Consider the following 11,431-nt stretch of genomic DNA (forward strand, 5'->3'; position numbering starts at 1 on the left):
AAAAAGCCAAACGTTAGGTATTTTTCTAGGATTAGAGAACTTTGCTCTTCAGGAAGAATACCTAAACAATATTATGTATTTGTGAAAGATAAATTATGTGACACAATTGTTATGAAAAGACTGAACTTATTTGAGGTTATCAATTTTCCTTGGAGTAATTAAACTGTGAAAAAGTACTGATAAGGTGACCAATCCCCACACCCAAAGAAAACCATGTGTATGGCCTTTGGCTAATTTGACAGTACCCTCTACCCAGACCATCCAATCAGTGGAAGCAGACTTTCTGTCCCCTCGGCTCCAGCAAACCAGCCGCAGGCTCTAATCAGCTAGAAGTCAGCAGAAACTGCTCCTTTGCATATTTCCTTAATAATTTTTTTTATATTAGAGTAGTTTAAGATCTACAGAAAAGGTAAAAAGTGAAAGGACAGCAGAGAGTCCCCCTATGCTCTGCACCCAATTTCCCGGATTTTTCACCTCTTACATGGGTATAGTACACTTGTCACAATGAATGAATCAATGCTGATACATTATTATGAACTCAACTCCATACTTTATTCAGACTTAAAGAGTTCTTCCCTAATGTCCCTTTTCTCTGTTGGAATCTCATCCAGGATTTCATATTCCATTTAGAAACTCTAGGATTTATGATGGATTGGATACAGGGAGTGAAGGAAAGATGGTAGGCAAGGATGACTTTCCATCTCTTTTCCTGAGCACGTGAAGGAGAGTTGACATTGACTGGGATGGAGAAGGTCATGGGAGGAGTAACTCTGGGGGGAAAAGTCAGGCCCTCAGTGTTTGACAGGTCTATTAGACGTCCGAGTTGAACAGGTTGTGATATAGAAATCTAGGCTTCAGGGGAGAGGTCCAGGTTGGAAGTCATCACACGCAGATAAGTTTCAAGCACAATATGTATTCAATAAGCATCTGTCAATTGATTACTAGAGAGAAGGTTTTTAATTATGTCTATTTGTCCTAAAGGAAAAGTCAATTAAAAGAACCCATGCTACTTGTCTTCTAATATTAAACGACAGAAGTGCAGTTCTGCTGTGTCACACTATTTCTAGCTTCTGGCGGCACAGAGGACAAGCAGCCTGGTACAATATTGACCACCAAGAAGAACAGGTAGTGCATGCATACCCACTGTGGTCTACCCACCTAGCCTCAGCACCCTCTGTCCATACCCATAAAATCACTGGAACATCTTTAAAGATGCTCTAAGGCAGCGGTCCCCAACCTTTTTTGGCACCAGGGATGGGTTTCGTGGAAGACAATTTTTCCAGGGACCCGGGGAGTGGGGGAGGGTTCAGGCAGAAACGCGAGCGATGGGGAGCCATGGGGAGCGGCAGATGAAGCTTCGCTCGCTCGCCCGCCACTCACCTCCTGCTGTGCGGCCCCGTTCCTAACGGGGACCCCCGCTCTAAGGCGTGGAAAAATTCACAGTGAGGCTAGAAGCAGCCCCAGCGGTACTGGATTGCCCTCATGTTCTGGAATTGCAAACCTTTTTTAAAAATACTCACCTCAGGGGCTTCCCCAGTGGCACAGTGGTTGAGAGTCCGCCTGCCGATGCAGGGGATACGGGTTCGTGCCCTGGTCCGGGAAGATCCCACATGCCGCGGAGCGGCTGGGCCCGTGAGCCATGGCCGCTGGAGCCTGTGCTCCAACCGGAGCAACCGGAGCAACCGGAGCAACCGGAGAGGCCGCATCAGTGAAAGGCCCGCGTACCGCAAAAAAAAAAAAAAAAACAAAAAAAACAAAAAAACAGAAAAAACACTAACCTCAGGAAAACAGCATTCCACAGAGCCATAGAAATTGTGATGCTTTTCAAGGGACATTGACCAGCAAGAGACCGTGCTGTCATAGGAGCGGGCGAGGCAGGCATTGCCAGTGCCTCTGCGTGCCGGTCGGCGTCCAAAGCAGCCTGGACAACGCTAATGGTTTCTGCGTGTGCACGGCATTCGGAATGTCTCAGAACAAGGGTTCTTAAACGTCTACACACACAAGTGGAGCAATCTTCACAAACACCAAAATGCAGGTGAAAGGCATCCCTGTTATCCACATAGCTACTGAATTTTCTTCCTTTCAAAAAGCACCACTGAGTATGATTGGTGAGAGCAAAAACTGATACACTGCACTTCACCAAAATTCAAAATCTGCTCTTCAAAAGACACCATAGGAAAATGGAAAGACAAGCTACAGACTTGGAGAAAATACTGTGAAATCATTTTGATAAACGATTTTGATATTTGATAAACGACTCATATCCTGAAGCAAACTCTTACAAATCAACAATATGATGACAACCCAATTTTACAAATGGACAAGAGATTTGAAGACTAGCTTACCAAGGAAGATAAATAAAAGAAGTTAATATGCACATAAAAAATGCTCCGAAATCTGTCATTAGAGAGCTGAAAGTTAAAATCACAATTAAATAACATTTCACACCCGCCAGAAGAGCTATAATAAAAAGGCAGCAGAAGGGAAATGCTGGTAAGGGTGTGGAGTCACGGGAACCCTCAGCACAAAGGTCGGAGGGAGTGTAAAATGGTGCAGCTGCCTTGGGAAATAGTTCCTTAAAAAGTTATTCCCCATATGACCTAACAATTCTTCTCCCAGGTATCTTCCCAAGAGAAATGAAAACATTTGAACACACAAAGCCTCCCATGCAAATGTTCACAGCTGCATTATTCACAACAGCCCCAAACTGGAAACCACCCAAATGTCCAGCAACGGATTCAGTGAATGGAGAAAGGTAATTGATACATCCACTCAAATGCAATACTACTCAACGATAAAAAGGAATGAAGCACTAATCCCTGCTACAAGCTGGATAAACAAAAGCATTGTGCTAAGAGAAAAAAGCCAGAAACAAAGACCGTATACTGTAAAGTTCCATTTGCATGGAATGTCCAGAAAAGGCACATCTATAGACACAGGAAGTAGATTTAGGTTGCCTGAGGCTGAGAGCAGGAACAGGCATTAACTGTAAACAGAATCGTATTGGGGTGATGGAAAGGTTCAAAAACATTTTGAACAACTCATTAAGTTTCCAAACACGTAGTTGAATTGTACACTTACGATGGGTGAATTTTATGATACGTAAATTACATTTCAATAAAGTAATTAAGAAAGCAGAAAACCCAATAATATGAATAATGAAAGGTAAACTTGTTAAAAGAAGAAAGAAAAGCACCAGTGAACAGTTTATGGCCGGCTGTTCCAGGTGACCCAGGCTGGATCCAAGCAGTCATAAATCATACCCGACGCTTGCCGGGTCACCTGGGGCCAGAGAAAAGGAAGAGGAAACGGTGAGTGGGAAAGAGTTAAGACTCTCACTCTTCTCTTCTCTGGGTAGGAATACCACATAGTGTATGATTTTGTAATTAGTAGAAAATGAACAGAAACTTAAAACTAATTTCTACCTCTTACTTTCTATTTGGAGATAGGAAACTCCAAGGCAGGACAGTGACGTTACGGAACATTCAGACTTGCTTACAACCTAGCTGATATTAGACCCGTAGAATGTCCAAGTGACAGTGAGTAAGTAGCTAAATTTTGTGTAATAAAAAATGAAAATAAAATAGGAGGATTGAAAACAATTAGATAAAAATATAGCTGGGGCCATTTAAAAATGAGTCTCCTCAGAAGTACTAAACAGTGTTTTCTGTTCATTACTTCTATAATGGTTGCACAATTTGTTCATCTAATTATAGCCTTTTTTACTTTCTTGTAAAATGTAAATACATGTCACTGAGTTAATATACTGCTTAGAAACCATGTGTGATATTCAATAGGAACAAAGTACACGGTGCAATCCTATTCATAAATTCATAAATACGTTTCCAAAGCTCATACGACTTCTATATAATTTTTGTTAGATATGTTTCCTTTTCTCTGAATTATTTTTTTAGAACTTAAAACCTGCAGAGAATTTGCATGAACAGTACAATGAATATCGATACACCCTGCACGTGGACTCACCAAATGTTTATGTTTTCAATATTTGCTGTCTCTCTCTTTTCTGAGAGTAAGTTACAGACCTTGTGAAACTTTATCCCTAAATACATTGGCATATGTCTCCTTGAGAACAAAGACAGGAGCCAACCAAAAATCACACAAGCACATTTCGTTGAGATGTCTTTTTAGTCTCTTTTTATCTATTCAAGGAGCAATAACCCAGTCTTTTTTTTTTTTTTAACCTTTCATGACACTGATATTTTTGAAGACTTCAGACCAATTTCTTCATAAAATATCCCTCAATTTGAATTGCCTGATTGTTTCTTCATATTTGCAACCAGGTAAACCTCTAATCATGAAAACCACATCAGTGATGGTGCGTCTTTCTGGGAATGTCTCAGTAGGTGGTACGCGATGTAGCTTGTGTCACGATTCATATAATTTGGTATCCTGACTCAGATGGTGTCTGCCAGATTTCCCCACAGTAAAGTTACCCTTATTTCTTTTGTAATTAATAAGGAACCTATGAGATTTTTATGGGTGTCCTGTTCCACAACAGTCTATCACTCCATGACTTTAGTATCCATTCTTGCATGAATCAGTTATTACCACAGTGATTGTTCAGTGGTAATTCTCTAATTGTATGATTTTCTACATTTAGTAACTGGTATTATATTCTATTAAGAAGAGTGCTCCAGCCCATCCGGATCCCCGTCCCTGTTTAGTATCATTTCTAAACGTGACACACATTCCCCGTGTCAGTCATGTGGATGCTCAAACTGTCCCAGATTTGGTCAATGGGAGCCTCTGTACTTCTGACATATCACTATTGTTTGGGGGCGCACTTCCTTGCTTTCTGGCATAATGAGATGTTCAAAGCTCACCATGTAATTTTCCTGCCCTGTTTCTAGAATCTGCCATTTCTCAGAGAAGCCCTGGCTCCTCTTAGGGAAGAATGGTATTTAGAAACCAAGACCAGGGCAATGGGAGTGCTCTTTGCTGCTGGGATGTCATTGCTTCTAGTCCTTGCAGTGGACAGAGCTGGAAATACAATTTTTTTAAATCCTGAGTTCATTCTTATAGTTTCCTAATTCCAACCCAGCACCATAGGATTCTCTCTGATCCTTCCCCCATTACACAAATGTACCTCCCTCCCATTAATTCATTAAGTCTGAAAATGTAAGAACAAAATAAAATGCCTGCTGTAAGGTAAACTTCATGCTTCTGTTGAGATTGTTCTAAACAATTGGGAAAAGTGAGAGCATTCATGCCCAAATTTAAAACATTCCATTCTACAGCATGAATCATCATTTTTTTTTCCAGTTGGAATTTGAGGAAGGGTATATTTGTGTTTCCATTCTTGAGAATCCTTTTCTACCTTCTAAATTGGAAGTGAATTTTAGGAGCTAGAAGAAGCTTATGACAGGAACAAGGCATGAAATTACAGAAGTGCAAAGCCCAAGACATGCTCTTCTGACCAAATGTTGGCCTGCTTTTCCCAAGAGGGTAAGGTTCAGTAGAGAAATTTTCCATGGGGAAATGCTACAGCAGAGAGGGTAATAGTGGCTGAAGGGGAGGTGGGTGAAAACTCCGCATACTCTCAGGTTTGGGTTATTTCTTATTAAAGGTAAAAGTTGTATCTTTAGGTAGAAGATAAATTTGGCTATTATGTAATGGTTCATAATAGGTGTTTAGGTTTTATGCTACATATTCAAAAGTATTGATGTTTCGTGCTACAAAAGGACCATGACAGCTGGTAAAATGGTAAAAGGGCATTGTAAGTCCCAGCTCCTATATGGGAAACACTTCCAGCATAAATGAAGCCTGGGAGGGCACAGGGTGGCACGCTCCTACACTTCTGGTTGGAATGTAAATGCCCTCATCTTTAGGGAGGGCAATTTGGCCATTCTCTTTGACCCCATTTGCATTTCTAAGACTTTTGCCCCTAAGAAATAGAATTGTAAAATATTATCTTTGAAGTAATACACGATGACATTATTTACTACATTTAAAACGTTGAAATAAAGCCTAAGTCCAAGTTGATTGAATAGCTGTGGTTCTCCCATAAGAAAGAACGTTATGCTTCCATTAAGTCGTGTGCAGAAGAATATTTAACAATGTCAGAAAAAAAATGAGTGTGGTAGCTCAGGGAAGTAGTTGTTGGGGTAGGTTTACTTCTGGGTAGCCTTGCCAGGAGGCGCCGCCCCCCGGGGAACAGCTTCACGAAGGGACGTCTATTAGGCCCCTCCACTTGAGGTTAGACCCCTGGCTCAGGTAGACCCTGGGCTCATGACTGTCACCTCGCCTGCAGAGGCCACCCAAGGCCAGGCCCACGGTGCGCAGAATTAGCAAAAGCCCTCGGGGCAAAAGGAACTCTTGCGCTCAGGTCCCTCTGGCCTGTTTGGATTTGGATTCCTTTGGATTTTTGCCAGGTGGTTCCTATTTTATCAGGTCTCTGATACTTTTAAGATTTCTAAACCATTTGCTTCAGCATTTTTACGTGTTTTCATCAGTTACTTGTGTTGATCTGAAGTTCCTAGCTGCCATTATTGGAAATGGAAACCCCTTGAATTAATTTTTTTTTAATTGAGGTGAAATTTGCTAACAGTGAAATGCTCAGAGCTCGGATCTACAGTTCGATGGTGTTGAGAAATGTGTGCTCCTAGTTAACCAACATCGCAGCCGGGATGCAGAACATCTCCGTCACGCCCCCTTTCAGTCAATGCCCTTGTCTCAGCAACACCGATTTCTAACACTCCAGTTTCCTTAGACGTGCCTGTTCTTGAACTTCCTTCCAATGGACTCACCATCTGTGCTCTTTGTGTCTGGTCTCATTCACTCAACATAACATTTATGAGAGTCATGTGTGGTTTTGCATGTGTCTCCAGTTCATCCGCTGCTAATTTAATGCAGCATTTCGCAGACCACAATCTGTTTATCTATCACCTGCAGGTTTACATTGTTTCCAGGTTTGTTTGTTTGTTTTGCTATTACAAATAAAGCTTCTATAAACATTCTTCTACAAGACTTTTTATACATATGGCCTCATATCTTGGGGGTAAATACCTAAGAGTACAATTGATGGGTCATGAGGCAGGTGAATATTTAATTTTATAAGAAATCAACAAGTTTTCCAAAGGGCCCATTTTAGGCTTTGCACCAGCAGCGCACCGGCGACGCGCGAGCGTTCCAGCTGCTCTGCACCCTCGTTAACATTTGGTATTGACAGTCACGTGAATTTTGGTCATTCTTATGGGCAGGAAATAGGATCTTGCTGTGGTTTTTAAAATCAATCTTATTGAGATATAATTTACATAAATAAACTGCACCCATTTTAAAGGTACAGTTTGATGAGTTTTGATAAATGCATATAATGGTGTAACCATCTCCTCAATTTATACCACATTTCTATCACTAGCCAAAAACTCCCTCATGCCCTGGCCACCAATAATCCCCATCCCTTCACCCACTGATATAATTTCTACACTACAGATTAGCTTTGCCTGGTCTAGAATTTCGCATAACTGGAATCATACAACACATATACTGTTTTGTGTCTGACTTCCTTTATTCAGCACAATGTTTCTAAGATCTATCATTGCTCTGTGTGTCGGCAGTTTAATTTTTTTACCAAGTAGAATTCCACTGTATGAGTAAACCAAACTTTGTTTTTCCATTCGCTGTTGCTGGGCGTTTGCAGTGTTTGCAGTCTGGGATTATTATGAATAAGCCTGCGCTAACCATTTGCATACAACCCGTTTTGTGGACACACTTTGAACATGTTTTCATCTCTCCCGGGTAAATTCTCTGGGAACAGAATTACTGGATGACATGGCAAGGGTGTGTTTCCCTTTTTAAGAAAACTGCCAAATGATTTTCCAAAATGATTTTCCCATTTTATGTTCTCACAAGCAATGCTTTGAGTTCCAACTGTGCCTTGTCTTTGCCAACATGTAACGTTGTCAGTCTTTTTATTTTCAGTCATTCCAGAGGGAGTGTCGTGGCATCTCACCGTGGTTTTAATGTGCATCTCACTGTGCCTGTTTCATGTGTTTTTCTTTCCATATATCTTCTTTTGTGAAGTATTCTTTTATACCTTTTGCCCATTTAAAAATGGAGGTGTTGGGAGGGGGAAGGGCAAGCTGGGACGAAGTGAGAGAGTGGCATGGACTAACATATACTACCAAATTTAAAATAGATAGCTAGTGGGAAGCAGCCGCATAGCACAGAGAGATCAGCTCGGTGCTTTGTGACCACCTAGAGGGGTGGGATAGGGAGGGTGGGAGACACAAGAGGGAGGGGATATGCGGATATATGTATACGTATAGCTGATTCACTTTGTTATAAAGCAGAAACAAACACACCATTGTAAAGCAATTATACTCCAATAAAGATGTTAAAAAAAAGATTAAAAATGGAGGTATTTTTTCTTCTTATTGAGTTGCAATAATTCTTTATATACTCCGGAAATGAGTCCTGTGCGGATATATGTATTACAAATATTTTCTCTCAGACTATGGCTTGTGTTTTCATTTTCCCACAGATGTCTTTTTTTTTTTTTAAACATCTTTATTGGAGTATAATTGCTTTACAATGGTGTGTTAGTTTCTGCTTTATAACAAAGTGAATCAGTTATACATATACATATGTTCCCATTATCTCTTCCCTCTTGCGTCTCCCTCCCTCCCACGCTCCCTATCCCACCCCTCTAGGTGGTCACAGAGCACCGAGCTGATCTCCCTGTGCTATGCGGCTGCTTCCCACTAGCTAGCTATTTTACGTTTGGTAGCGCATATATGTCCATGCCACTCTCTCGCTTTGTCACAGCTTACCCTTCCCCCTCCCCATATCCTCAAGTCCATTCTCTAGTAGGTCTGTGTCTTTATTCCTGTCTTACCCCTAGGTTCTTCATGACATTTTTTTTTTTAGATTCCGTATATATGTGTTAGCATACGGTATTTGTCTTTCTCTTTCTGACTTACTTCACTCTGTATGACAGACTCTAGGTCCATCCACCTCACTACAAATAACTCAGTTTCATTTCTTTTTATGGCTGAGTAATATTCCATCCTCACAGATGTCTCCTGAAGAGCAGATGTTTTTAAAATTTTAATTAAGTTCAATTTATATATATATATTCATATGTATATTTTTAATGATCAGTGCTGTTTACGCCCTCACTAAGAAACCTTCACGTACCCCAAAGCCATGAAGATATTCTTCCACGTTTCCCTGTAGAAGCTTCATACTTTTAGCTTTTACATCAAGGCCTATGAGCCATCTTGAATTAGTTTTTGCCTGTGGTGTAAGGTAGAAACCAAGGTTTGCTTTTTCTCTTTCACTTACTCAGTTCGGACGGGATCACCTGTTGGACTCCACGTTAACTTTTAATACGCTTCTTCAACAACATCTCTGAGATCCTCTTTACCCTTGCCTCATTCTACTACCCAGTCGCTTAGCAGCTCCCAGTGTATCCCCGACTCATTTCTGGAAATTCGAAGAGTTGCTGAAATGTGCTGCAAGCTGTTCTGTGGGCTGCAGTCCTCACGTGTGTCTGCAGGGTCCCCCTGCCCTGCCAGGTGAAGACCATGGTCAAGACCCTCCTGGAAGAAGCCTGGGCGCCGGCACTGATGATGAGGCCTCGGTGCGAGCACCAGGGTCTGAGCGGGGGAGGGCAGAACTAGGGGATGTCGCCTCCCCTCCAATGCAGCGCTGCTGGGTCCTCCAGATCTAGATTCCTGCCCAGAACATCAGCTCATCTTCTGGTCTTCAGCCCTCTCCCCGTAGGGTTTCAAATTCAGTTTGATGGACAAGAAGGAAACGGATGTCATGGCTCACCCTCCACCTTCTCTTCTTCCTTCTATGAAAAATCCATCTCTCCCCAGAGCAACCCAGTCTTTCCTCCCAGTGGCAATTCTCCACTGTTCCTAGGAGACCATCTTAGTCTCGCCTCCCAAAAAGTGCCCTTTCTCTTTATGGAAGGGTTCTCTAAATATCTCCATGTCGGCAGAAAGTCTTCATCTCATCTTTCCGTAACTAAAAGCCCCATTCAGGTGGTCTTTCTGGAAGAAACAGAATGCTCCTGCTGTGAACCTCAGGGGAAAGGGTGAAGCCTGCACTTGACACCTGCCAGTCACGGGTCCCGTTCAAGCCCAGCCCCAGCGCTCCCTACGTGTCAGGCATGGGGCCTGCACTGTCCTATAATGGAAGCTGGGCAGGAGTGGAAACAGACATGCAATGGGCAGTTATAATACTATGAGGCATCTGTCATAAGGGACAGACAAGGTGTCAAATGAGCAAAGGGACCAAACCAGCCTGGAGGGTCAGGGACAATTAACAGGACTTCTCTAAACTGAAGAGTAAGTAGTAACCCAGACGCAGCAAAGGACTGGAAAGCTCTCCAGGGTGAGAAGTGTGGGAAGAAACGACGAATATCTTTAGTGTTTTCATCATTAAATATGATGGTGGCTGCCAGTTTGAGGAAAAACAAAACAAAAACCATCATGTTAAGGAGGTACCTTTCTCTATTTTACTAGAAGTTTTTTAAAGTCAGGGATTGAAGTAGAACTTTGGCTCTGTCACTTCACTGTTCACTTTATAAGGTAAAGAGACCTGCTTTCTCCAACAGTGTAATAATAACTAGTACTGGCCAATGAAATTCAGAAAGAAAACAAAATAATAGATAAATGTGTTGGAAAGAGGAAAAGCACTGTTCTGATACCAACTCTCCAACGCCAGCTGGGTGTCCTGCAATTTGATTCTGCTCTGACGCCCACCTACCAGAGTTAGCATCAGAACCCACGGATCAGGGCAGAGTCCTCACAGTAATGACCCATTTCAGACTCCAGCCTCAAGGCTCAGGGACCAGCACTCCTACCAACCGGCTACAAAGATGGGGGTCCCACAACCCCCCCGCCTCAGGTCTGATAATTCCCTGGAAGAAATCACAGAACTCACTGAAAAACATTTCAGATTTTTAACAAAGGATGCACATAACACGAGGTCTGGAGGATCCCGGACGCAGCTTCCATGCCCTCTGCATGGCGACAGGGCTCCTCCCACCCCCACTGCCATATTCACCAACCAGGAAGCTCCACCAGCGTTGGTGTCCGGAGGTTTTACTGGGGTTCTACTATGCAGGCACGATTGATTAAATCACCGGCCATGTGCCTGAAGGCCATCTCCAACATCCCTCCCCTCCCCAGTGATGGCTGGCCTGAAGTTCCAATTGTGTGCTCTCTAATTGTGTGCTTGGTGTTTCTGGTGAGCAGTTCCCATCCTGAAGCTCTCCGGGGACCCACCAGGAGTCGCCTCATTGGCTCTCCAGTCACTCAGGAAATTCCAAGGATTTTTGAAGCTCAGTGCCAAGAACTGATGACAAAGTTCAGAAGTATTCTTTTTGTACAAAGAGTATCAATTGAAAATCACTTAAAACTAATAAGAGTTTCCCCCCAAAAAGCCAAATATGAAA

At 42.4% G+C, this 11,431-nt stretch overlaps 1 protein-coding gene across 1 annotated transcript in view; it reads right to left on the reverse strand.

Annotated features, from left to right (window-relative positions):
• The window catches only part of MYLK4 (myosin light chain kinase family member 4), an 85,360-nt gene extending 77,211 nt beyond the window's left edge, over positions 1–8,149 (reverse strand). The window contains exon 1 of the mRNA XM_033863762.2: positions 1,521–8,149. Within this exon, the coding sequence (XP_033719653.2) occupies positions 1,521–1,612 (92 nt within the window). The 5' untranslated portion in view covers positions 1,613–8,149. The remainder of the gene's footprint in view (positions 1–1,520) is intronic.
• Positions 8,150–11,431: the final 3,282 nt, after the last annotated feature.

The sequence above is a fragment of the Tursiops truncatus genome, chromosome 10 (genome assembly GCF_011762595.2).
Source record: "Tursiops truncatus isolate mTurTru1 chromosome 10, mTurTru1.mat.Y, whole genome shotgun sequence".
NCBI lineage: Eukaryota > Metazoa > Chordata > Mammalia > Artiodactyla > Delphinidae > Tursiops > Tursiops truncatus.